This window comes from Benincasa hispida, chromosome 9 (genome assembly GCF_027475165.1).
Source record: "Benincasa hispida cultivar pf3 chromosome 9, pf3_genome.v1.1, whole genome shotgun sequence".
NCBI classification, from domain to species: Eukaryota; Viridiplantae; Streptophyta; class Magnoliopsida; order Cucurbitales; family Cucurbitaceae; genus Benincasa; species Benincasa hispida.
Window position 1 is genome coordinate 17270298 of NC_143486.1, and position 27527 is coordinate 17297824.

At 29.4% G+C, this 27527-nt stretch overlaps 3 protein-coding genes across 8 annotated transcripts; all 3 read left to right on the top strand.

Moving 5' to 3' along the window:
- Positions 1-7585: 7585 nt before the first annotated feature.
- Positions 7586-8315, top strand: LOC120086417 (uncharacterized). Its single transcript, XM_039043055.2, has one exon. It carries the CDS (start codon positions 7768-7770, stop codon positions 8179-8181), a length of 414 nt encoding a protein of 137 aa, XP_038898983.1. The 5' UTR covers positions 7586-7767; the 3' UTR covers positions 8182-8315.
- Positions 8316-19416: 11101 nt separating this feature from the next.
- On the top strand, positions 19417-23170 carry GLB1 (nitrogen regulatory P-II-like protein). Its single transcript, XM_039043729.2, has 8 exons — positions 19417-19864; positions 19948-19993; positions 20169-20196; positions 20677-20764; positions 20927-20994; positions 21119-21188; positions 22746-22781; positions 22908-23170. The coding sequence occupies exons 1-8, from the start codon at positions 19669-19671 to the stop codon at positions 22979-22981; spliced, it is 606 nt and encodes a 201-aa protein (XP_038899657.2). The 5' UTR covers positions 19417-19668; the 3' UTR covers positions 22982-23170.
- A 1569-nt stretch (positions 23171-24739) lies between these two features.
- LOC120086724 (tubulin alpha chain-like) lies at positions 24740-27272 on the top strand. Of its 6 annotated transcripts, none has more exons than XR_005484300.2 (4): positions 24823-25180; positions 25298-25677; positions 26446-26583; positions 27051-27272. XR_005484300.2 is itself a non-coding variant. In XM_039043504.2 (4 exons), the coding sequence occupies exons 2-4, from the start codon at positions 25666-25668 to the stop codon at positions 27123-27125; spliced, it is 225 nt and encodes a 74-aa protein (XP_038899432.1). In that variant the 5' UTR covers positions 24840-25454; positions 25543-25665; the 3' UTR covers positions 27126-27272. The 6 variants fall into 6 exon arrangements, 5 of the variants coding, with proteins under 5 accessions (XP_090173093.1, XP_038899432.1, XP_038899433.1 ...); XM_039043504.2 differs by having other exon boundaries at positions 24840-25454; positions 25543-25677; XM_039043505.2 differs by having other exon boundaries at positions 24840-25180; positions 25543-25677.
- Positions 27273-27527: the final 255 nt, after the last annotated feature.

Genomic DNA, 27527 nt, shown 5'->3' on the forward strand with positions numbered 1-27527 from the left:
TGGTCGAGATTCGTGATTTTTCATCAATAACTCGTTATTTTGTTCGGCCATGAGAAGACATGAAATTAATTTAGAATATTATTTGAAACATTTCTCTCAATATTGCTGCTGTAAGAGCATATTTGAGACATGAAATGTAGAAAACATTTTCTCTAACATATTGGCTTTAGTAATTTTCTCTCTACATAATAACAAATTCAAATTAATTTTAAATAATGCGGAATTGTAATCACTTACTGATTTGAAATCTTGTAGTCTCAAGTGCATCCACTCATAGCTTTTGTTTTGTCCTGACTGGATGTTGTATTTTCTTATTTAATATCCTCTCCAAGATTCATAGCATCAAAGTGGATTTCGGCATTAAGCACACATGATAAATAATTTTTGTCATTAATATCAAAGGCGAAAAATTCTAATTTTTTGTGATTTTTCATGACAACACTATCATAAAATATTGTATGTATGTTAGAAATTTAATATATATTAAATATGCAAAATAACATTAAATTTATTAATTATAACGAAGATAAAAAACCGCATACCTTTATGACTTACGTTTAGCAGGAAAAACGACAGGAGCTCGTGCTAATAACGTGTTGTGAATTTGAGGAGCACAATGAGAATACAGATGTCAATAAACTATAATATTAAAATAAATTAAACATAATATATAAAAATATATAAAATAAAATAAATAACAAAAGTAAATAAAATACCAAAGAATGGATTTCTCCATTTTCTCCAATCTTTTTGGATTGATCACCAATATGTGTCTTTCGAAACCCATCAAATGTCACTATTTATATGCAATTTGGCAAGTAGAAGATGGATTACATGAATACAAAGAATGAGTATTTACAAGACACATGAACAATACTTTGAGAAATAGAAACATGACACATGGTCAATGAACACTAAAGACATCTATTTTCTATAATATTTATAATAAAAGTGACATATATTTCATGTCATTTTTAAGGAGTTAGGTATATTATGAAAATATATTTGACTTGGTTTATAAAGTTTGAATTAATGTTATTTATGTTGGGATATAGTGCGAATTAAAAAAAAAAATCTATGTCATGTGTATTTAATTTATGAATTCGTGATTTGTAACAAGTTAGAAGTGAGATGGAAAATATAGGCTTCATAGGTTTATGTAAATTTTTAGTATAATATATATAAAACTTTATAATTATGTCATACTGGCTAAGAGTTTATTTCGACTAGCTAAGTTAGTTCGTTTTTTTTTTTTTTTTTTTTTTTTTTTAGTATATACAAAGGACTCAAATTTGAGTTTAAATGCAATTTGTATAAAGTTTTTGTTTAAAATTCAAGGTTTTTCTTTGCTAAGTCATATATTTAGTAAGAAGGAAAAATCTCGAACTATTTAAATCCTTTTATATAAATGCAGTGGATCTAGGCAATAATTAACTTAATCAAAATAGAATACAAAGACGAATAAGTAGACAAGAAATCCAATAAAAAAAAAAAAAGAAACCAAAAAATGAAAAATACATTAAAAAAAAATATTATAAAAGAAAATACTAATTAGGAACAAATCCTAATTTATTTTAACATCATCGACTAAAATTTTAAACTAATACTTGCATATATTAGTTAAAGACAGTCTCGATAAGTGATACTCTATTTATAATATAGTGGTATAGAATTATGTGGGAAGTACATGTTTGTAAAATAAATGTTGAAAATTCAATATTTAAATTGTGAATCATGCCAATTTATTTTAGAAAAGTTTTTTTTATTGATCATAAATTTGACTAAAAAATCAATTTTTATAATTATCTAGTTTTAAAGATATTAATTATTTTAAAATTATTTACATTTATTTGGGGCTAGTGTACTTTAAACTTATTTTATGCTCTATGGATTAATGAAGTCTTAATTTTTAAATTATATCATAGTTTGTTCATAAATTTAAAATATGTAATTTTAAAAAGTTTTAAAAATCAAATGGCGTCAAATACTACAACTTAGATATTCATAAAATGTAATTTTAATATATATATATATATATATATATATATATATATATATTCAATGTATATAAAAATGATTAACTTATTTTATGCTTTATAAATTAATGAAATCCTAATTTTAAAATTGTATCATAGCTTGTTCATAAACCAAAAGAAAATGGACAAAGAGAGAATGCACATTAAGGTTTCTCAAATTCTCGCCTTCTTCTCCTACATTTTTCATCTTCACTCAGGAAAAATCCAAACAAAATTAAATGATTTACTATGAATTTTAGAAAGTAATAAATTAATATATAAAAGTAATAAATATATCAAAATAAAAGACCATTAAAATGAATTCAATGCCAAAAGATAGTTGATTGGGAAAAAAAAAACAAAACTTATCTCAATGTAGTTAATGTAAATGATCAAATAAACACCTACATTTAAGGAGAATACACCAAATAAATATTAAAAGAAAATTTTTTATAGATAGAAAAAATGTCGAACTATTTTGCAGAAATAACAAAAAAAAATTATAGATTTCTATCTGCGTCTATAAGTGATAGACTTCCATCAATTTCTATCACTAATAAACACTGAAGGGTTGTTTGGAGTGCTAAGTTGAGATAGGATATCTAAAGTTCATATGTTTGTGGAGTTCATATGTCTATATTTGGGGTGCAGAGTTATTTGGTGTGAGTTCATATATTTGTGTTTGGGGTGTAGGGTTGAGTTCATATGTTTGTGTTTGGGGTAGAATTGAGTTTATATGTCATAGTATTGATGCAGTTTTTTGAACTCTAAATAATATGCTTTTATGATTACTATTTTTGTTTTCAAAATTTTTTATTCAATAATTCTACTCATTTTTGTTTGAATAAAATATGGATTGCAATTTTTTGTTTTTAATTTTTAAAACTTTTCTTTCTTTTTTTTTCTTTCTTTCTTTTTTGGCCAACAATTACTCCTTACATTTCTTGTAGAAATATGGTTAAATAAAATAAGAAACTAAAGTGAAATCGCGACTTTTGATTCTAGCAATTTTTTTTTTAATGAATTTCATTATTATCATCTTCTTTTTCTTCTTCTTCCTATTGTTAGCTCTATATGTTTACCATGTCATGATTTTTTTTTAATAAAATCTCGCCCTTCATCGTAACAACCCATAGAATGTCACCACATTTCTTAAACAGTTTCACTTTTATTTCCTCTAAATTTGGAGGATCATCAAAGAATAAATCTCAATTTTGTTATATGTTACATACTTTTTGTTTAAATATTCTTAACACTCATTTGATATGTGAATTCATTACGTATAAATATTGCACTTAATGTAGACAAATAATATTTTTATATAATCAACAACCCTACAATACACTTTAACAGTCATCAGTTTTATAGTAGTTGGAAGTTTTCAAAGTTGATTATCATAGATGATTTTTGCTGGAATTTGTAGTCGAAGGTAGTTGTCGAATCTTGAAGTTGGTCGCATGAAAGTGTATTGGAATTGGTTGTCGAAGTTTGTCATCGGAGGTGGTTTTCGAATCCAACAGTTGGTTGAACGAAAGTGGTCGTCGAAGTTGATCATCGAAGATGATTTTCACTAGAGATTGTAGTCGGAGGTGATTGTCAAAGCCCAAAGTTAGTCGTATGAATGTGGTATTAGAGTTGGTTGTCGAAGTTTGTCGTCGAAGGTGGTTGTCGAAGCCTCAAGTTAGTCGTCGGAGTTGCTCGCTCAAAGGTGATCAGTGAAGGTGATTTTCATCGGAGTTTATAGTCAGAGGTGGTTGTCAGAGCCTATGAAGGTGGTTTTCGGAGTTTGTTGTTGAAGCCAATTGGTCATCAGAGTTAGTAGTGCGAAGGTGATCGTCGGAGTTAGATCACCGGAGGTGGTTGTCAGCGGCTTGGGTTGTCGAAGTTGGTCGCATGAAGGTTGTCGGAGCTCAGAGTTAGTCGTCGGAGCTATCATCAAAGGTGGCTTTCAGAGTTCAGATTTCGTCGTCGATAGTCATCGGAGGTGGTTGTTAAAGCCTGGATTTGGTCGCCGAAGTTGTCATTGGAGGTGGTTGTTGGAATCCGGAGTTAGTTCTTGGAGTGTGATAGTAGGCAATGGGTGGAGCCATTGAAAACATGGAAAAAATGAAGTGTTGGGGTGAGTTGATAAAATATACCAACTCAACTCCACCTACATTTATAGTTTGTGGTCCAAAGAATGAGTTGGTATATTATACCAACTCAATTCAACTTACGTTGATAAGCCAAACACCTCCTGATAGACTTCTATCGACCTCTGTAAAAGAATATTAAAATTTTGTTATTTTATGTAAATAATTTTTCTTATTTTTCTATTTTTAGAAATTTTCCATATCAAAACATTGTACGAACAAAAAGTTAAAGTAATAAACATATCAAAATAATAGAGAAAGAGTTAAAGTAATAAACATATCAAAATAATAGACTAAGGGCAACAATTATTGTTACTTGGAGAGGGGTGGTTTCTTCAAGTTTCTTGACTTTCCATATATAATATTAACGAAAAATTAAAGGACATATATTGTTATTATTTTAAATATACGTGAGGTGGGAGAACTAAACATCTAATTTCGAGATTAATAATATAAGAACTATATTAATTGAGTTATCTTCATTTCGATAAGGACATATATTATTTAAGCTAAACTAATTTTTTCTTACAGAATATTGAAATTTAATCCTGAATAATAAACATAAGTGATAAAATTGAAAATATCACAAATTACTATTCTACCTAAACTCTAAATTTATTATATAACAGATAAAGAAATAGACCTAAATAAAAATTGGAATTGCTAACGAAGCACATCATGAGTATAGTATTTAAAAATTTCCCCGGATGCTGCTATATTTAAAATATATATATCTACAAATTTAGTACCGATTACAAATATGTTAAATTATAAATTTGATAGAAAGTTAAAATTTAATTTATGTAGTTTGAAAAAACATTATTTATTGTCTCTACAATTTGATAAAATTCTGGTTAATGTTTAGATTTTTTCAAATGATAGAAAGTAATTTCTAATTAGTTACTATAAACAATTTGTACAAAATTCAAAAGTTCTTCGAATCAATAAACCAAAATTATGATATAAACATTAAAAAAAGAAAGCAAAGGTCCCGTCATCCCTTACTGTACTATAAAAACTACAACCACGAGTATGTTCAGCATTTTCGGTTAGTAATAAATGCTCCAAGATTTCATTAATTTTCATTATTCTTTTCATTTTCATATTTAATTTTCAGCTCAACTGCCTTTTAGGCAAGAAATTTATTATTATATTTCTAAGTTATTATAATTGGATTATAATAATTTATGTTTGGAGTATAAATTATTTTAGTATGAGTTATGATAGTATGTATTTGAGATATAAACTATTTTAGTTTTAGAAAGAAATAGTAAACACAGTAGCAAATAATAAAAAAATGATGAATGTAAAATAGTAAAAACAATAGCAATAGTAAATATTATAGCAAATAGAAGTTTTGAAATAGTGTTGATTGTAATTAATTAAAGAATACAAAATAGTATTTATGGTAGATTATTATAATATTCTAACAGTCTTTGCCCTGAACGCTCCCTTATATATTATAGTATTTGTCAACTATCAAGGCATCATTCTATTCCACTATCCATTATATTATATTAGAAAAAACTATTGCTTTTTTTTTTTTTTTTTTAATTTTGTTTTATGGCACATACTTCAAAATAAATAATTTTAAAAATTAAGATATCAATATAAAATAATATAAATCCTCTTTTCCATTTACTTTCAAATGTTCAAATTTAGCTTATGTATTTTCCATAAATTTTAAATTTAGTCCATTGAAATTAATCTTTGTTAAAAATTGTTATACAAGAATAATAATAACTTTCATGCAAGAAAATCCTCTATGTGAATATGTTTTCAAAATTTATAGTAAAAATGTAAATGGTAAAAAGTTCTAAAAAAAATCAAACAAACTAGGAGCAAGGCTAAATTCAAGTTTTATGAGCCAAAAGTACAAGAACTAAAATATAGTATTTGCCAACAAGAGCGTAACTCAACTAACATAATGTTCATACTATCAATCTCGTGGTTTGAGGTTAGATTCCCCCGCCCCATTTTAGAGATAATATTTATAAATGTTAATGTAATGGATATTTCTGAAAGATATAAAATAAAAAACATTTAAATTAATAAACAAATAAATTTACCTTTTTAAAAAAAAAAAAATAGTTTAATGCTTTTTAAACAAGTTAACTATTTATTATTTACACTATATTGACATATGTGTCATTTTTTTTTTTTTTTTTTGCAAAATGTAGTGGGGAGAAATCAAAGTACTTTCAACCTTGAGGTCAACAGTATAAACATTATTTCAGTCGAGTTATGTTTATCATTTTGTTTTTTTGGAATAAAGTAAAATAATGTTTGATAATTTTATTTTTAAATTTGAAAAACTAGTTCGAGGTTAGATAAATTAATATCAAACACTTATAATTTAATTATATGAATAAAAGTAGACTTACTATTATAATTATTTTCATATTAATAATTAAATTATAATTTATTATAACATTATATTTTAACATTTTATACGATTTGTATTTCAACTAACTTTGTTTAATCTAATTTCTTTGATAAAAGTTTAAGAAAAATAATTGTTATATAAAAATATGAATCATTTAAATTTTGAAATCATATGTGTATAAATATATTAATATGAAAATTATTATTATAATATATTTATTTAAATAGTCAAGAAATTAGTAGATTTGTAAAAAAAAAAAAAAAAAAAAACTGAAACTAAAATTACTACTATCAAATTTAACGTTTTAGTTAGAATTTCAAAAACAAATCTCTACGATTGCAAATGCAATCCCAAATTAGGGGTGTTCACAGTTATTTGGATGGTAAATTTTTTCAACCCAAATAATTCTTATTAAAAAATGAACTCAACCAAATACAACCCGTTTGGGATGGATTGGTTCGAATTTACTTGGATCATTTATTTATTTATAAAAGGAAGTAAACTATTAATACGTAAAAATTTGATTAAATTATTTTCATAAATTGAATTAAGATTAACAACTCGATTTCAATTCATATAATATAAAATCTCTTTCTAAATGTTAAAAAAATATTTTTAAGAGTTGGAAAATAAATTACCAAAAAACCCAATAAAATTAAATAAAACTATATGTATACTTAATTTTATCATAAGTAAGAAAAATATATTTTTAAAATTTATAATAAATTTGAATCGGTTCGAATTTGTTTAGATAAACTCATGAATGACTTAATCTATAATTTATTGAGCCTATACATTAGTTTGAAACTGGGGAAATGAATGGTGTGGGCCCAAACGTGACGAGCATGTTAACCAAGCACAGCAATTGTGACGTCACCATGACTACGTCACTCAAACTTCATCATCGTTCACGCTGTTTCGAACGTCTTCAAGAAAATGATGACCCGCAACGACTCCCATTATTATTAATAATATTTTATTATTATTCATACTTCTAGTTCTCTTCCGTTAATTACTTCAATACCCTCGTATACCCATAACTCCGCCGCTAATCAAAGGCCATTTTCGTCTTTCAACTCTAACCTCTAACACCTTATAAATAATGCCACTCCAATGGGGAAATTTAAAACTGAAAAACAAAAAACAAAAAACAGCGTGTGAAAACTTTCAGTTTTTATATATATATATTATATTAATTTTACACGGAGAATTGGTAAATTGAAGAGAGTTTGTAATGGAAAACGAGAAACTGCAGCCGGCGCCGGAGAGAATCGCCGAGGAGGAGGAGGAGGAGGAGATGGAGATGTTTTTCGCTTTGGTGAGGAATTTCAAGGAAATGCGTGATCGGCGGAGGAAGGAGTTGATGATCGGGGAGGAGGAGGAAATTGCGGCAGAGGAGAAGAGGAGGAAGAGGATGAAGTCGGCGCCGGAAGCGGTGGAGAATCGGTCGACTTGGATTCCGAAGTTCGAGAGAGAGGATTTCGATGAGGAATTTCAGGTGAGAGGACAGGGTTTCATTCTTCCCAATAAGCCTTATAATCTTGTTAAAGAAGACACCTCGGCGGCGGCGGCGTCCACGGCGGCGATGAAGAAGAAAAAGAACGTCAAAAATGGAGATGATTGTTTGGATCTTAATCTCGCTCTCTAGTTCTTCTTTATTTATTTTTTTTTTCCTATTTAGCACCGAAGAATTTAATATGGGGAAATTTTGATTTTGTTTTTGTTTTTTGTTTTTTTCTTTAACTTTAGAAATATCAAATTCTCACCTAATATTTGTTATAATAGCTAATCCTTAGTGCACCTAAACACATGCACTTAATCAAACAACATGAATATAATTACCTACAAATTACTCAATTACGACAATTATATATATTAAAATGTTAAGTACCAATAAGTTTGAAGGTTAAAATATACCTTTTGAAACGTTTGTAATTTCGAAAGTTTAGACTTGGTCCGGTAACGATTTTATTTTTACTTGTTTTACAATTTGTTTTTGAAATTTAGTTTAAAACATTCTCTAGATAAAGAGATTGTCATGATTTTAAAAGCAAGGACAATTATCTTCACTGTATGAGATTTTTCAGATGAAATCTATGAGGCCAAATAAAATATTAGTTTAGATACTACTTTGGTTCTTATACTTTTTGTTTTTGTTAATTTTGATCCCTCCACTTTTTAACAATTTATTTTGTTTTCCATACTTTCAACTTTGGTTCATTTTGATCTTTAAATTTTTAAAAAGTGATCATTTTGAGCATTTAAAAATGAAAATAACGAGACAGAAATGGCCACTTTTAAAAAGTATGAAGATAAAAATGAACCAAAGTTTAAAATATAAAGATTAAAACGAATATTTTTAAAGTATAGAGACTAAAATGAACCAAAGTTGAAAGTATAAAAACAAAAATGAACATTTTGAAAGTAAAATGACCAAAATGAACCAAAACCGAAAATACAGGAAAAAAATAGTATTTAAACCTAAAATATTTAAGGAAAAATACTTTTTTGATTTTAGGTTTAAATACTATTTTTTTCCCTAGGTTTTAAGTCTTATCTCATTTGGTTTTTAAGTTTTGAAATGTTATACTTTTAGTTCTTAAGTTTTAAACTTGATTTCAATTTAGTCTTTAGATTTCAAAATCTTACCATTTTACTTTTAACGTTTGAGTTTTATTTTAATTTGGTTTCCAGATTCCAACATTTACATTTTTAAATTTTAAATTTTCACTAAATACTCACTTTTAGTCTTAAATGTCTATTAATTAATTCAAAATAATTTAAATTTTAATAATGATGAAAGATAGTAAAACTTAATTAATTATAAATCTCTTTATTTTTTTAAAATAAATCAATAGACATTAACACTAAAGATGAAAAGTAAATATTTAATGAAAATTTAAGCTTAAAAGTATAAATTTTGAAATATATAAATCAAATTGAAACAAAACTCAAATAACAAGAGTAAAACGGTAATATTTTGAAATCTAGGGACTAAATCGAACATAACCTTAAAATTGAAAGACCAAAAGTATAACATTTTGAAATTTAGGGATCAAATTGAAACCAAATTTAAAATTTAAGAAAAAAAAACTATTTTTCCAAAATACTTATCTGAATACTTAGAATTTAACAGAATAATAGTTCTATCAATTTATAATTTAATTTCTTTTAATTAATATTAATAGTTGAATTATGTAATTTGGTAGGAGAATGACCTTCGATATTTATTCTTTTTCATATTTAAATCGTACACTTTCATTTTTTTTTTCTTTTCTTTTTCGTGCAGGCACTAGCTTTGAATTTCATCTCTTCTTTTAACAATGATGTTGAAATTTGTTGTATCATGATATATAGGAAGATAATATTTGGAGTATCACGTAATAATATCTTACTAAGTGTATTTTGTTTTTTTCTCTCATTAGGCAAGTTATGATATATTAGGTGTCACAATAGCTTATTTGGTTGGGGTTTAAAATAAATGTTGATTTGAGTTTTTAAAATTGGAAAAAAAAGTGACGTGGATATTCATTACTAAAAGAATATATTACTATAAAAATGAATTGTATTGGTATACCACATGTAATGATCCTATCACTATTCAACGTAGGGTATTTAGCTCATCAATATACATTGAGTTGAGTTGATATAATATATCAACTCAATGTTTGGCTCATCAACTTTGAATGTTGGTGGAATTGAGTTGATATATTTTACTAATTCACCCAAACTCTCCATTTTTCTAATATTTTTAGTGACTTCACTTATCGACCACTGTCGGCGACTAATGTTGTCACACTCTAGAAAATAACTCAGGGCTCCGACAATCACCTACGACGACTAACTCCAGGCTTCAACAATCATTTTTTATGACAACTTCAAAAATCACCTTCGCATGACCAACTCTGACAACTAATTCCAAGCTTCAGAAACCACCTATGATAACAATTTTGGTGGCCCAACTTCTACGACCACCTTCGTGCGACCAACTCTGATGATCAATTTTAGGCTCCGACAACTATTTCCGACAACCACCTTTGATTACAAACTCTAATGAAAATCACCTTCGATGATCAATTTCGAGCGAGCAACTCTGACAACCATAAAATAAAAAATATGTAATATATAACAAAAAAAACTGATAAAATGAAGTTTTTTCCTTGAACACTTTTCTAACAAGAATTAGTGAAAAATAGAGATTGTTCTCTGATGGAGGAATTGAAAATGAAATTATTGAAGAAATGTGATGACATTCTAGTGATTGCTAAGATGACTGGGAAGATTCAATTGGAAAAAAATTGATGACAGAGTAAAAAAAACATTTAGTAGGTTGATTGTTGTTCTCATTTGATTTAACCCTATCTCTGAAAGAAATGTAGTTGGCTAATTGTTGTTTATTACAAAAAAAGAACAAAAAAAAAGGCTTTAAAAATTAAAAGGAAAAAAAGTTGCATTCCATATTCAAGCAAAAATGAGTAGAATTATTGAATAAAAAAGTTCTAAAACAAAAATGGTATGCATGAGAACAGATTATTTAGAGTTCAAAAAACTGTATCAGATACCTTAGACAAATGAACTTAAATCTGTATCTCAAACACATAAATATGAACTGAGACCAAATAACTTTGCACCCCAAACACAAATATATGAACTCCACAGACATATAAACTTTAGACATCTTATCTCAACTCAACGCCCCATACACTCTTTATACATTTTTAAAGATGTGTTATTGAGTGATTTTTTTAAAAGAAAAAGAAAAAAAAATCATTTTTTTATATGCTTTAAAATAACTTTTAAACATGTTTTTAATAATCCAAAATCAAATTTTGATTGTATAATGAAGATCAAAATATCAAGAAAAGTAGGAATTGAACTGAAACTCATTGACATTGATGCATAAAACTAAGGTAAATTGGCACGTTGAATCAGGTTGGGAAGTCATTGAGTTGAGATGTGAGGTCTTATACGGAAGTCTAACACGAGTATGTATGATATTGTGTCTAATAATGTACCCTAATGCATAAGCTAGTACACTATGATTAAGATGTTAGTATCAAAATTAACCAAGAGTGATATTGTATTCATGTGCACATATAATTAGTTCCAATGTTTATAAAAAGCCTGAAGAGATAATTACGATATCTAATAATTCCATACTTCAATATATTAATCGACCCTAAAATGAAGTTGGATGTCCATATACCGAGAAAAAAAATCTTAGGTTGAACGCAAGCAAGTTGTGACATGAGGATCGGTTGGACAATTCAGTCGTCTCTATTCTAGTAGACACATCTCCAAATTTGATGGATTAACTTTTATCATGTAGTACATATTGTAAATGACACATACGTAAATAATATTTTATTTTACATTATACAAATTGAAACATATATGAAAGAATACAAAGGTTAAAAGAAAAAAAAAGATAGTTTTAGTTTTGATAAGCAAGTTAATAAACCTAAAATAGAAGAAAATGCATGGCATCCCCTTTGCTCACCAAGAAAAGGTGGTATCTTGAGATATAAGCAAAGATTAATGAATGCCAACTGAAGAGTCAAGATAAAGCTAAGTATAGAGAAAATCAATTTGTGGGCCTTTTAACTTTAGACATTATTGGGCAAAGAATTGTCTATACAAACAACTTGACAAGTTCTTTACACAAATAATACAACTTCAGGGCAAATAAATAAATAAAATTCTTCCTCTCTTATCCTTTTATATTTGTCATCATCAACTTGTTTTATGTAAAAGGATTTCCTTTTTCCAATAGAATCCAATATTTTAGCAAAAGAGAATGGGGGACTTATCATTGCTATGGGTCTAAGAATATGGAATATGGAACAAGTTAAATATGATATGGACAATTCTTTTTGGCAGATTCAATGACTTTATTTTTCATTTACTTGAGAATAATGTTTAATATATATTACTATGATTGAACCATCGAAAAGGAAGGGGTACCTTATTAGTATAAGTAGTAACTTTCAATTCTTTTAAGTTTTTCTTAACTATACTTTTATGTCTTAAGGATCTTCTCATTCAGATGTGATATTGATTTATTCATATATCCCTCTGAACTCGGGTCGTTACATTTCATCACTCTTAAAATATAAATTTAAAATTTCATTTCATATAGAATTATTTTAAATTAATTAATTGACATTCGTGTCAAAGGCTGAAACTAAGTATTTAGTGAAACAATCCCAGTTAAAGTGTGAATCTTGAAATCTAGAGATCAAATTGAAACAAAATTCAAATCTTAAGATAAAATTGTAATACTATGAAACCTTGAGACTAAGTTGAAACAGAACTTACTCAAAATTAATTGATTAAACATATGACATTTTAAACCTATAGATCAGATAGAAATTAGGCTCAAAATGTAAAAATGAAAAATATATTTTATCAAAATTAATTGAAGTTAAACGTGAAAACCTTGAAACCTATCAACTAAAAATTAAAGGATATTTGTAATACATAGTAGAATAAGAGAAAAACTCTAAATATATATTACATCTTTAAAATATTTGCAAATGTGGATGAGTTGACTAGTTAATCTTTGAATTTTTATTTAATTTCCAATTTCGCCCTCTTTTGTCTTATCTTTTTGTACACCTTTTTGTCCTTTTATTTTCTTTCTCTTCTTTGATTTTTGCTTCTTCCCTCATTTTTTCATTTTATTTTCCTTCTCAGTTTTTGCTTCTTCCTTTTTTTTTTATTTTTTTTTTTATTTTATTCTTTCCTCTATCCTTCTTTCCTTTATTTTTTTTATTTTCTTTCATTTCTTTCCTTTTGCCTTTCTTTTTCTTTCCTTTACTTTTTATTTTTCTTTTCTTTCTTTTCTCCGATTTTTGCTTCTTCCCTTATCTTTTTTTTATTATTTTATTTTATTTTCTTTCTTTGATTGTTTGCTTCTTCCCTTTCTTTTTCTTTTTTAGTTTTTCTTTCATTTGTTCGGTTTTTTGCTTCCTTTTTTTCTATTTAATTTTCTTTCATTTTTTCAGTTTCTGCTTTTTCTCTATCTCTTATTTTTAAAATTTTTCTTTCCTTTATTTGAATTTTTTCTTCTTTCCTTTTTTTTTTCACAAGAATTATGAGGCTGAGTTCCGTACGCAAGACTTGAAAGTACTCAATTCATAAGTGACTTAACACTAACAAGCGAACCATCAAGTTTGATTATTATAACAAATAATAAATATAAATAGCAAATGAAAGTCTATCAGTGATAGCCATTAATATTTTCTATCATTGATAGCTTAATCTTTGATTATATTTTTGTAGTTAATAGCCACTTATAGAAATCTATCATTGATAACCTTAGTAAATTTAATTAATAAAGTTGAATCTCGACCTAAAATGTAAGTGTAATGCCTAGAAGTTATCACTAATAGCATGTTTATCAGTGGTAGAAGCTATCATCGAAAAAAAAAGACTTATAAATGTTTGGGAACGACAAGAAAATGGCAAAAAGGTGTTCAGTGGCTATGATTGATACAAGCTACTACTGATAGCATGTTACCAATGATAGAAGCTAATACTAATAGCATGTTATCGATGATAGAAGCTATCCGATAGCACGTTATCGGTGATAGAAGCTACCACTAATAGCACATTATCAGTGATAGAGAACTATCATTGATAGCATGATATTAGTGAGATCATTGATAGCATCTTATTAGTGATGTTATCAGTGAAAGAAGCTACCACTGATAACCAAAATATGAGTGATGTTAGTGATATCGGTGATAAAACTTAGGTGATAGCTATATATCGAGTTTCTTTCAAAGGTGATAACCAATTATAGAAGTCTATCATTGATAGTCTTAAATGTTATATTTCAAGGTTAATTCTAATTGATGAAAGTCTATCAGTGATAATGACTGATAGCTGCTATCAGTGATAACCATGATAAAAGATTATTAGTGATAACTACTATGGTAAACAAAGTTGTTGGTCTTCTTTCAAAGTTGATCACTATTTATAAATCTATCATTGATAGCCACTATAGCCTTAAGTAGTAATATTTCAACGTTGATTCCAATTGATGAAATTGAATCAATGATAGCTACTAATAATTGATAGCAAATTAAAAGTTAATATTTCAAGATTGTATTAATTTTTCTAAAATTGAAAGCTATCGCTGATAGCAACTATCATCAATAGCAATTGATAGAAGCTATCAGCGATAGCAGCTGATAGCAGTTATCAGTGGTTATCATTGATAGCTTTTAATTTGAGAAAACTGAGAAGAAGCGAACAAACTTGTGGCTAGGCATGGGTTTTTTAGTCTTTTACCATTTTTTGATCTATATATGCAATTATTTTATCCTTATACTACTTATTCTATTATTTTGGGCTTGAATTCTATTTATGCAACTAGCCCAAAATTAAAATAAAAATTAAGTCTTACTAGTATTGCCTCGAAAGAAAAAAGAACTCAATGGTGAAATTGTAACATTTTTAAATTTTAGTTATATTACTTAGTAGTGTATATTGATGATATGTCGAAGATAAAGTGCAAATCTTAAATCTTATATACCAAATTGAAACAAAATTCAAATCTCAAGATAAAATTGTGACATTGTAAAATCTTTATACTAAATTGAAATAGAACTTACTCAAAATTAATGGATTAAAAATATAACATTTTAAAATTTAAAAATCAAATAGAAATTAAACTAAAAATCTAAAAATAAAATTATATTTTATAACAAATAAAAATAACATTTGACAATCTCAATACTAAAAGCAAAGTTTAAAAGGATAAAATGAAATAGAGATAACAAAAAAAAAAAAAAAAAAGAGGTGATATCTTAAAGGGACGCACCCCATAAAAAAAAAAAAAAAAAAAAAAAAAAAAACCACCACCATTTTCCTAATTTATTTCTAAACAACCCCCTTTACCTCATTTTTTTTTTTCAAAAATTACCCATTTTATCCAATTAACCCCATTACAACACTGGTCAAGAAATGAAAGCCAAAGACGTTTACGTTTCATGTGCCCACGAGAGAGTGTACTATCACTCTATAACATAGAGAAGTATTGTTCGGGTTATCTGTTGATGGTGAGCCATTTACCAGAGTAATACATAATGACTGGCTGAATATTTATCAACTGCTATTCGGTGTGACCCACCTAGAGGTTAAGTTTAGCGTGATTAGGGATACAATTTCATGAGCTTGCTGATAATGCAGACGAGGAAGCTGTCATGAGATATACGCGATCGTATATAATACAGATAATAGATGGAAGTTTGTTTTCTGACAAATAAAGTCATTTCGTTCACTTGATGTTCCTGCCATTGTTAGCCAACCTCTATAATGCGGGATGGTATTCTTGGGGTGGAACATGTTTGGCAGGACTGTATAGCCAGCTATGCAAAGCAATAAAACTTAAGTTCATGAAATCGCTGGGCCTTTGATACTTTTATAATTATGGGCTTGGGAATGATTTCCATCAATGGCTCCACACTCTGGCATGTAAATGATGCTCAATTAGTTGGATGAACTACGGTTCTCGGTATGTTATTTTAATTCAATTTAATTTAACAAATATTTTTATATGGCTGATCTAGTTAATTTAAAATTTAAAATATTAATTTAATAATATAGGTGGAGAGACAAATTTTGTGTAACTAAGACAACTACACATATAGTTAATTAGTATAAGTACATGTTTGATCTACTCCAACCTGATTAGGTACATTAATATTGAACCCAATCGAATTTTTTATACATATTTTTAATGTATTTTTCTTTAATAATTTTTTAATATAATATTTTATGTTTCAGATTATTTGGGAGTCTTACAAAGGTGTTATGGACACTTTGTCCAACTTATGTATAAATGATCAAAACATATGGTAGATGATAAGTCCTGTCATATGTTTTCACATTGGTGAGTGACATCTTCTTATAGGGTAGATGATAAGTCCTGTCATATGTTTTCAGATTATTTGGTTCCCGGTATGTCCCATCGCTTTGTAATACTAAATCCCTATTGCATGACATCGACCTAAGAACTGGAGATTGGTCTAAAAAAGTTACACTTTTGGTAGTGGGATGACACTATTATGCAAGGTTTATTACAATGAGAGTTTCTATTAGGTAATTTGATAGGGATGACACTTAAAATTACATCAATTAGTACAATAATATTGCAAGGCGCTATGTTACTCGTCCGAGAGCAACTGTGGGTCATTTGGTACATAAATAAATATTGTTTAATTATTTTTAATTTAAATTTATTTTAAATATTATCTAATCGTCTTATAATTCACAGAGATCAAACGAGAATAGCTTTAGTGATGTTACAAATGATCCCAACTAGGTTTTTGCTATATACAGTAACAATGAGAGTTATATGGAGGAGATACATTATATGTACGATATACTTATTGCTCTTCCGCCAGTTCCTAGATGTAGGGAACTTGCTCGAGTAAAAGAAGATGAGTTTGATGAGGTCACCCACAATGTGGAAGAATTGCCTTCTATGATGTAGACACAGATCCAAACTGGTTATGTTAGTTTGATGATGATGATGCCAACATTTGGTTCAAGATATTATGATTAAGAGGCTGATCCATCGTCTTCATACCTGCATGGACATGAGCATGACCGTGGAGAGCATAATGAATATTTATATTATGAAGCACCTGCAAAGTATTAGAGCGACATCAAGAGGAACCATAGCAATCTCAAGTTCAAAGTAGACGACAATAACCAGTTCGAAATCGACGACGTCTGTCTTGTGGGACACATTGATTTATTATTATTATTTTTAACTGAATGAGATATATTAAATTGTTGTATTAATATGAACATTTTAATTTACATTTTATTATTTTCCAATTATGGAAGGAAAAATGATTGAGAATTTATCATTTTCTATGATGTCTGTTAGAGCTGAGAGTTAAGAATGTAGATTTTATTTATTATTAAGAAATACAAGAACATCCTTTTTGTTACTATTAAGAAATATAATTGCATAGAGTACCTTAAACAAGGTAAAGGAATAACAGTATTGGAAAGAAAAAGAAATAACAACGTGATTTTAAAAGAAAAAATAAAAATAAAAAAAGGAAGTTGGTTGAGACTTCAATACTCGACATACATTTTTCTTAAAAAATTGAACCTTTATCGAGTGTTGAAGTCTAGAATAATGGAATAAAAAAAAAAAGCATACTAGCCAAATCGAAAAACTACTGTATCTGTCTAAATAGTTTTGAAACTATAATATTTGACTAATTAGTTTAAAAAGTACAATATTAATCCAATTTTCCCCCTCCACCCATCTACGTTTGTCGATGCATAGCTATTGTCCTCTTTTCCTCCTTTTTCTTTTTCTCTTCCAATTCTTCTTTTCTACCCCATTGATTTTAAAGATGATAGGTCATTGATTCGTCATATTTGTCGCCATCACTCCTTATATATGGCCCAAAATTCAATGAATTTTGTTTTAATTGATATAATTTTAAAAGTTAGAGTTTAAGATGATTATTACGGGTAACACTTTTAGGACTAATGATTAAATGTATAGTAATATTTCTAAAGAATTGCAAATATAGCAAAATCTACAGTAATAGACTTCTATGAATGATAGACTATACCGTTTATAAACTCTTATTAGTGATGTGGTTTATGATTTTGAAAGTTAGATCTAAATTTTGTTATATTATAACTTCTTTTGCGTTATGTTGTATCTACTAATACTTTAGATCTTATTATTATATTTGTAACCGTCACTCAAGTTTTTGTTTCATATGTTTGAATTAGTAAAAGCGATGCAACTGGTGATATTCGTAAGACTCAAAAGTATATGAAAAGTTGGTAGCAACAAAGGGTCAAACAATTGCTTAGTCAAGATTAATTTTCAAACTTTTCATTTCATTAAATTCAACAACAAGCTTAAACTAGTGGGGAATTGAAAAATAGTAATTTATTCCAATAACTTACAAATTCTGTCATATAATTTTAAATGTACCATATCAGTTAATTTCTCACATTTTCAAATATGCCAACTTATATTAAATACAAAATTCTAAATTAAAAAACTTATTAGATATTATTAAGGTTTATAAACTTTATAGCACAAGACTAAGAGTTTTAGGGATTGGTTCTTTCTTTTTCCTTTTTCCAAAGAGTTTCTAGTATATATTTTTAAGGGGTTCAATTTCTTTAAAATACAAATTTAGAATTCAAGCACTAAATTTATTCTTAGAAAAATATATTTTAAAACTTTTTTCTACTTAGATGAATCCAACCAAAATAAATTTTGAAAAATTATTTTTTTTTAGTTTTTTAAACCATTCTTAAGCCTGGATAACAAAACAAAGAAATCAATAGATTAAAATAATGTCTATTTTCAAAAACTAAATGACTATCACATAAGACTGTAATACTTTTAATTTCGATAGTGTAAAATGTATAATGATATATTCTTTACTTTGACAATAAGATGAAATATCAATGAGTTGAATCACAATATCTTCATATGCTAAATTGTTATAATTTAGAAGTATAAAATCTAAGTCCATGTTTGATAACTATTTTATTTTTTTGTTTTTTACTTTTCAAAAATAAACCCATAAAAACTACTTCTATTTCTAAATTTCTTCGTTTGTTATCAACTTTTCACCAATGATTTAAATAATCAAGTTAAATTTCGAGAACTAAAAAAAGTAATTTTAAAAAGTAGTTTTTGTTTTTTGAATTTGACTAAGAATTCAATCTTCATATAATATAAGAAATATGAATGAAATAGATTTAATTTTTGAAAATAAAAACAAAAAATCAAATGATTATCAAATGGGCCTAAATGATTATGATATTACATACGCACAAAATTAAACCGAACCAAAATGTTTTTCAACCTTTCCCTATGGGCCTTTGGTGACCATGAAGAGTTCAAATAAATGGGCTTTTTCTTTTTAGAAAAATAGAGAAAAAAAAAAAGAAGAAAGATAAAGAAAAAGACAGAAATCCTCCAATCATAATTTATTAATTTTAAATGTTATTTTTTTCCCGTCTTTTTGAAGCGGAAATTCCAACGTGAGCTACGAAGCTTCCAATCGGCTCGTCGTCGTCGTCACTCTGCTCCGCCTCCATCTCTGATTCTCGAATCCCAACTTCCATGGCGGCGATCACAACGAACCCCACCGCTCTTCTTCTTCATTTCTATTCTCCTCTTCCGCAGTTTCATCACTTCACTTCTTCCTCCTCTATCACTTCCAGCTCCACCGCCGTCAGATTCTCTCACTTCCACCTTGCCAACAAGCCTTCCAATCGCCAAATCCTCCCTCTAGTCAAGGCCGCCCAAGGCTCCCTCGGTATGTATCACTCACCTCATATTGGATCGCTCTTGAGCTTCTCAATTTGTAATATCCGGTTTTCTTGCTGTTTTTCTTTGTAGATTATGTGCCTGATTCCAAATTCTACAAAGTGGAGGCCATCCTCCGGTACGGACGTACTCCATATTGTTTTCTGCTGTTACATTTGAAGTTCTTAAATGTTGATTTCGTCATCTAGTGTGTATTCGATCTTTTGAAGTCTTTTGAGTAACCTTGCTAAGTTTGTTGCATCTGATGATACGTATTTATCTGTGTGCTATGTTGGTGTGTTTGGACGGGATAGGCCATGGAGAATCCAAAATGTTTCTTCGGTAAGACCTAGTTAACCTTGAACATGGTCATTCCTAATTTCCATTTGGAATATGCAAAATTTCGTTTGGTTTTATTGTTAAATATGGTAAAATTAGTATTCCTTGAGACTCTGGGGCAAGAGAGTTATGAAAACTTTGAATTTTTGGTATCAGAGGAAATGTGGTTTAGGATCATAAGACCATTCAAGGTTGGGAAAACTCCCAGTTGCTATCATACTTTCATTTCTAGATTGGTTGTATACTATCTTGTCAATGTCATAGAATAAAAATGGCTAATCTACTTTATGAAGTATAGCGATCGTGCTCGTCCATAGCCAAAAAGAATCAAATAGAGATTGCTTTTAGCCTGACAAAGATGTATACGTTTTACGTGTTTGAATGGTAGCAAATGAATGGAGATTATGCAGATTGTCGAAGTTTTAGCATCCTATTTTTTGTTGGTATTAAATTGTTCCGTTGTTTCTTGGAAAAAAAATGAAGGCATTGCTGAAAATGGGTATTCGAGGTGTAACGGTATCTGATGTGAAGGGCTTTGGTTCTCAAGGTGGATCCACAGAGAGGCATGGTGGTAAGTTTATCTTTCACGATTCTTTCTGTCTTAGTGCTTGGTGAGGGGAATTTATTTGTACATGTTTGTCTGTTTCTAGACTCTCATGTCCTTTTCCATTAGTCATTACTGATGTTTGCTTAAGATTCCATATAATTTTATACTCCTTTATTTTCTGTTCAGGGTCTGAATTTTCTGAAGACAACTTTGTCGCTAAAGTTAAGATGGAAATTGTGGTCGTTAAAGACCAGGTAAAATAGTGTTCTGCTATTGTGAGAAGAAGTTCAAAATTTGTTGCACATATCGCTTCCTTAAGCAAACTGCTGCATTTGAAACCATGGGTGTTATTATTAAATTTAAGTTTCCTTTTATCAGGTTGAAGCTGTCATCGACAAGATAATTGAGGAGGCAAGAACTGGTGAAATTGGCGATGGCAAAATTTTTGGTAAAACATAACTTTATTTTTTTGTTAAATAGCTCAGCTCCTTATCTGCTTATGCCGTAATTGTTTGGTTAATTTCTATTCTCTGAATCTCCTGTCCTGTTTGTTATGCGGTTTATTACTGTTGTATTTTTATTTCACTTTGTTTGATTTTTCTTTTTCATGCATTATCATTAACACTAGTTCCACATGTTAACTGGATTTGCATCATATACGTTAATTATTAGTAATGAATTAAAAAAAAAAAGAGTAAGTATTTGTGATGCATCATATACGTCAAAACAAAATTGCTTAGGCTCTTCCTAAGACCGAGAATCCATCTCAATGCTAGAACTTAGACTTTATACGTAGAACTTAGACTCCTCTAAATATAAAGCCAATACTGAAGTTTATATTTACGATAATAGAAACGTGAACAGACATTGTAGTAAGGACAACAGTACAATGAGGAACACACATTTTTGGCACAACTCTTTTTGAGATCTTCAAAAGTCGTGACCCTAAAAATTACCACGAGCCGAACTATATATATATTCTTGATAAGGAAACAATACTGTAAAGGCAAAGAATCATTCAGTGATCAAAAACAGAAAGTATCTTCCAAAAATTTGCAACAGAGAAGGAAAAAATGTTCTCCAGAGAGATGGTTCAGACAACCAGGATGTTCTTAACAACCGTGGCGACATGTTGCAAAAACAAAGCCTAGACAAAAAAAGAAAAAGAAAAAAAAAAACTTAGCTAACATAACAACAATAACAAAATTGTTTATTTTTTACAAGTTTAGCGATGAAATCTCTTAGTTCTAGTCCAGCAGTATAAGAGTTGAAAATTCATTAGAATTTCTGCATAACTAGTTTGGATTTGGAATGATTTTTTAAATGCTTAAAAACTTTTTTTTTCTTCAAATTTTTTATTTTTACTTCAAAACACTTTGGGAGTGGCTGGGCATAGAAAGGGCCATGGGGCATATGATGTTTTGGTTAAGTTGCTGGCTTTGGCGTAAAATTTCTTCCTCCCGGAGAAGTTGGTTTGTTTTCCATCATCTTTGAATGTAATGCTCCCCAGTATTTGAATCTCTAGACTCTTAAAACTTAAAATTGTTATTGCTATAGACATGGAATGACAGTAAGGTGTTAGAGGGATGTTAAGGGTGTGTTAGTAATTAGTTAGGAGAGTTGATTATTGAATTTGGTTATAAATAGAGATAAGGAGAATAGGAAGACGAACAATATTTTAGGTAATGAATTAGGGGTTGAGAGTACTTCAAGATTGGAAGGGTTCAAGTATCTCGAACACTTGGTTTATCCTTATATTCTTGTTATCTTTTATATTTCAATATGTTCGGGTTCTATCAACCTCTTGTAAAATTGTTGGCTGAAGGGGTAGTTTTAAATTTCCACTCTTACATAGCTGACTCTTAGTTGATTTTAATACAAAGCACATGGACTTTAACATAATTCATTATTAAATTTGTCATGCCCTATGCTTGCAATCTGAGGACATTGAAGAAAAACAAATCTCAGAATTCAAACTTCTAACACACTTTTCAATTTCACACAGTGATACCAATCTCGGACGTGATTAGAATTCGTACAGGTACCTTGTTACTTTGAGCAAGTATCAAAATTTCAAGTTGCCTACTCTATGGAAGTTAAGAACAGTAAGATTATATTTCATTTTACATTGGTATATGACATGCCTTATATGATGCGTAATTCACAGGCGAACGTGGAGAAAGAGCGGAGAGGATGACCGGAGGTCGATACGATATGTCTGTTAATCAAGTAGGACATTAAGAAAGAGAGAATGTTTTGAGTTTGGAACTTTTGTTCCATGGTCTTGTCGCTACCTTCCTCAGTTTGGTCCTGTGGAGATGAGAAATAAAAGAAATTGTAAGTTAGATAAGTTTCTCTCTTGAAAACATCGGACTTGTAAATATGTAACTTCCTCATGTTGTCATAAAAATGAACCTCGTTAGGTAATAATCAACGCGTAAGCTACTGTACCATTTTCCTGATGTACCTCTGATTTGGATTTTGATGGTGAATCCAGAGGAGACGACTTGCCTTGTTTTTTAGGGCCGTTTGGAGTAAGAAAAAAAGTATTTTTATTTTTTAAAAATTTCATTTTTATTTAAATATTTTTGATAAAAATAGATTAAAATATACTTGAAAAGTTACTTTTAGTGATTGTTAAGCACTCCAATTTCTTTCGAAATAACTTACTTTTTAAATTACACACTTAAAAATGTATTTCAAATATACCCTTGAACTTTTGTTTAAAATTTTACATATGTGGTTGTATTTGATGTAAAATGCAAGTTTTTCTTTTTTCTTTTAAGGCCATGTTTACATGGGGAATGAAAAATAGTTTAATTTGGGTTGATTTCAATTGGACCATCAATCGAAATGGGCCTCAATTGTACCAGTGTGATTGTGATTGTTAGTATTTTATACTCATCTAATTTTTAAAAAATAATATGATTGTGATTGAGCTTGGTTATTTTAAATTATTAATTCAATGGTGGAACGAAAATGATGAGACTACTCTCATCACGCCATTTCTGATTGGCAACATCGAATATAGCCATTCACCCCACTTCAAATAATCTATCAATTGTTTTAACCCATTTTCTTTACTTCTTCACGATTTAGCTCTCGATTTTCATTTTTCAGTGTTCATTGATCATTTATTCGCTTGTTCTCAGGTAAGTATAACATATTCTACCTTTTATTTTGTTCCAATCAGTAATCGTCTTCGATTAACTGTTCATAACACATTCTAGCGGTAGATTGATAATTGTAGCATGAATGTGATTATAACAAAAATGTAAAAATTCAACAATCGGACCGATCAAACGAAATAAAATCGATAAAAGCATTGGTATCTTAATCGCTATCGACTTTACCATAATCGGTAGATTGGTAAAACGAAGAAAGAGGGTTATAAAATTGTCAAAGCGGCCAAAATCACTATCGATACTTCCATCTGGAAAGTGGTATCTCCTCATTTCAAAGGACAAATGATGGAAATTGAGACAAAAATATTCTTAGTAAATATGAGGTCCATCCCAAACTTAATCAAATTATAAGATTTCATTACAGATGGTATAATAGACCTCACTTTTAATTATGATTACGAATAGATGTGTAAACAAAAGTTAAAGTAATCCAATGGGGCCTACAAACCAAATTGAGATTGATTAATACTCATTCCCCCGATGTAAACGTGGCCTAAGTTCAATAATTGTGGTTGTGTGGTTGTGGGTTGAGATGTTTGTTTACCTCTCGGAGACCGCTCCAAATGAGACAATGATCTATTATTACACAGGGAATGAGGAGGGATATACTACAAGAAATTTGATTTTTCCTGACAAAAGTTTTTCCAACACTTAAAAAAAACGTCGGGAAAATACAAGGCTCTTCCGACGGTTGATTCAATCGTATCAGGAGAAATAGGCTATCCTGATGTTGTTTCTTGGATTGTCGACGTAAAAAAGGTTAAAAAATTGTGGCGTCGGGAGATAGATATTATCCCGACGGTGTAGGAGGGCCGTTGGGATTAAAAAAAAATTGGATTTTTTTTTAAAGCTCTCCCGACAGAAAATTAAATAACGGTCAGGAGATCCTTTTTTGGCCAATGCCATATAAAGGCGTTGGGATCAGGTTATTTAGTTTCTCCTCTCCCAAAATTTTTTCCCTCTTTCGTTTGAAAAAACATCCGAGACCCATGCAGTATGCACATTCCTGTCGCCGAGCTCACGTCCTCGGAGCTACTTCAAAATCCGGCTGTCGGTGCTGCGTCTCAACTTCCCGCCGGTGCTGCTAGCTGCTGGGGTTGTTGGTTGCGTTTTATATTCATTCCATTTGTGGATTTGTTTTTTTGGCTTGATTTTTGTTTTTTCTGTCCTTTGCCTTTCATTCACTCGATCTGTAAGGAATTATCGGCATTTCTGTATGTAGCATTGTTTTGGACTGCGTTTTGTTGTTTAAAAGGTAGATTTATGAGTTTTTTCGCCCGCATTGTGTGGTTTATGTGGATTTTTACAATTTGTTTGATTTACTCTGTGTTTTTATCCAATGTGTTCTTGAGATTATAAGTTTTGCTTACAGATCTTGAAATTGATGACGTTTCTTACCGCAATTCCTTCAAAATTTCTTCCTTTAAACGTTTACACCAGCCCAACATGCCAGCTAAGAACACCTTTCATTTGTTTCTATATCAAAATCATTGACTGAAACACCACTTGAAGACGTAGACAAATTTTGGGTATTCAATGATATATCCAAGAAGAAAATTTGGGGAATATATTGATGATGTATTCACTTGTCTAATAGAGGCTCACTGATTTCTTTAGGTAAATATGTTATGCCTATCAAATTTCTTGGAAGACAATCCGCTGCTGATGATCAAAGTGAAGATATTGAGTTGGTGGAAAATAAAAACAACAACAATTATTATCAAGTCACGACTTTTGTAAATGCCATTTCTGGTAAGGCTTCTCGCTTCATTAGATATGGAGTTGATAGTTTGTTCATTAGATAAATATGAATGGTAATTTCATAAGTAATTGTAAGCAATCAGGTATATGGTATGATAGGCAACCTCTTAAATTCCTCTTAAATCCGTTTTTCACTCCTGGAAAAATAGTCTGTACTTTATGTATTTAGGAATTAATTACATCTTGGGCTTCAACCTTGCTGTGGTTTAGTACAAATATTCTTAATTTTATTTTATTTTCAATATTCCAGCGACATGTTTCCTTGCAGTAGACGCCGCAAAGGCTGAAACTTTAAAACATATGTGGGTAAGAGATTATAGTCGTCGTGTATTGTGTTTCTAAAGCCACTTGAATCTATATTCTTTTAAGACTTTAATTCCCTATAATCCATTTATTTAATTTACTTTTGAAGATATTGAATACTATTTTCACCAATCCTTAAGAATCTAGATGATAAAATCTGTGTTGTATACAATTATAACTCTATTTCGTCTTGGAGAAATGTAATGTTTATTGATCTACACGTCGAGATCTTGAACTAGATGACGTTTCTTGCCACATTTTTTTGTTCTGTACTTTATTTTTGCATTTTATGTTCTTGAATCCATGGCATATGAAGAATTTCTGATAGACAGGATTCGGATCTATGGATTTTGTAGTTTATTTTGGATGTTTGTTATACCCCGATGGAAGATTAAGAAGCTATTTCGTATGTTAAATCAACCAAATTCTCTAAGCCTTGTTTGTAAATTGGTGTAGCCCGATGGCCAAATGCCAGGCGATCCTACTCTCGGCGGAGGTGACGATGCTTTCAACACCCTTTTTAGTGAAATCGGTGTTGGAAAGCATGTTCCTCATGTTGTTTTTGTTGATCTTGAGCCTATTGTTATCGATGAGGTATTTTGTAATGGTTATATGTTTCTACTTTACATGTTGTTTGTTTCGTTCTTACTTATGAGACATGGGTCGCAAAAGATGTTTATTTTGAAGTCTCAGATTGTTTTTCAATTATTTTAAGATGATTTTGTTGTTTGTTTATAAATGTTTTTGTAATCCATGCTTTATTGACAATTAATTTTATGCTAGTTATTTTACAAGAAGTTCCAAGCAACGTATTTTCCTAAAGTTTATAAACGCATGCTAGTTACAAAGTTTATGAAGTATGCTTTGGTACAATGGTTGAACCATGGTAGTTCTCAAAAGAAGATTCTATGACTATGTTCATATTTTAAAGGAAGTTGCTTGAAATGTTTTCGAGTATGTTTACATGTTTTATATTAATGAAAAGCATGGTATGTCCTGATTTCTAGTAGTCACTCACTGGGCAACTAGCTCACAGTTTTCCTATGTTTTTCTTTTCCCAGGTAGCAGTCAGATTCCACAAGGTTGATCCTGCTACTGCTTGCCATTTAAAGACTCAGCTAGTTAAAAGAATTTAGGTTAATGGTCTATAACGATGTACACATGTTGTGAGGGGAGTCATGGTTTTGTTAGTAAAGTTTGGGCCCAACTGTAAATATTTTATCTGTAGATATTGTGTTATGGTTTGTTAAGCATGTGATTGTATGGAAGTTAATGTTGAGCCTTCTTGATGTGGGCTAACCGTATAAGTTAATAATATTTATCAGGTTGGCACTAAAGGAGTTAAGTAAGTAAGTAAAGGGAGTAAGTGCTGGCGATAAGGCTAGTAACTGCTACCGTCACATCTTTTTTCTGGTTAAGAGGTTAATCTAGGAGAGGGTATGACAAGTTCGTACTCAACAACATTAAGAGTACATATGCTTTAAAACATAATACAAATACTTGTAACTTAAGCATGTCATAGAATCTTCTTTTGAGAA

Excerpts from the sequence above, each read along its gene's own strand:
- LOC120086417 (XM_039043055.2), top strand. The coding sequence starts at position 7,768 with ATGGAAAACGAGAAACTGCAGCCGGCGCCGGAGAGAATCGCCGAGGAG.
- GLB1 (XM_039043729.2), top strand. The coding sequence starts at position 19,669 with ATGGCGGCGATCACAACGAACCCCACCGCTCTTCTTCTTCATTTCTAT. Across the intron at positions 19,994-20,168 it reads AAAGTGGAGGCCATCCTCCG|GCCATGGAGAATCCAAAATG; the intron begins GTACGGACGTAC and ends TGGACGGGATAG. Across the intron at positions 20,765-20,926 it reads ATCCACAGAGAGGCATGGTG|GGTCTGAATTTTCTGAAGAC; the intron begins GTAAGTTTATCT and ends TTTTCTGTTCAG.
- LOC120086724 (XM_090316967.1), top strand. The coding sequence starts at position 24,922 with ATGCACATTCCTGTCGCCGAGCTCACGTCCTCGGAGCTACTTCAAAAT. Across the intron at positions 25,022-25,542 it reads CGGTGCTGCTAGCTGCTGGG|GTAAATATGTTATGCCTATC; the intron begins GTTGTTGGTTGC and ends TGATTTCTTTAG. Across the intron at positions 25,678-25,936 it reads TTTTGTAAATGCCATTTCTG|CGACATGTTTCCTTGCAGTA; the intron begins GTAAGGCTTCTC and ends TCAATATTCCAG.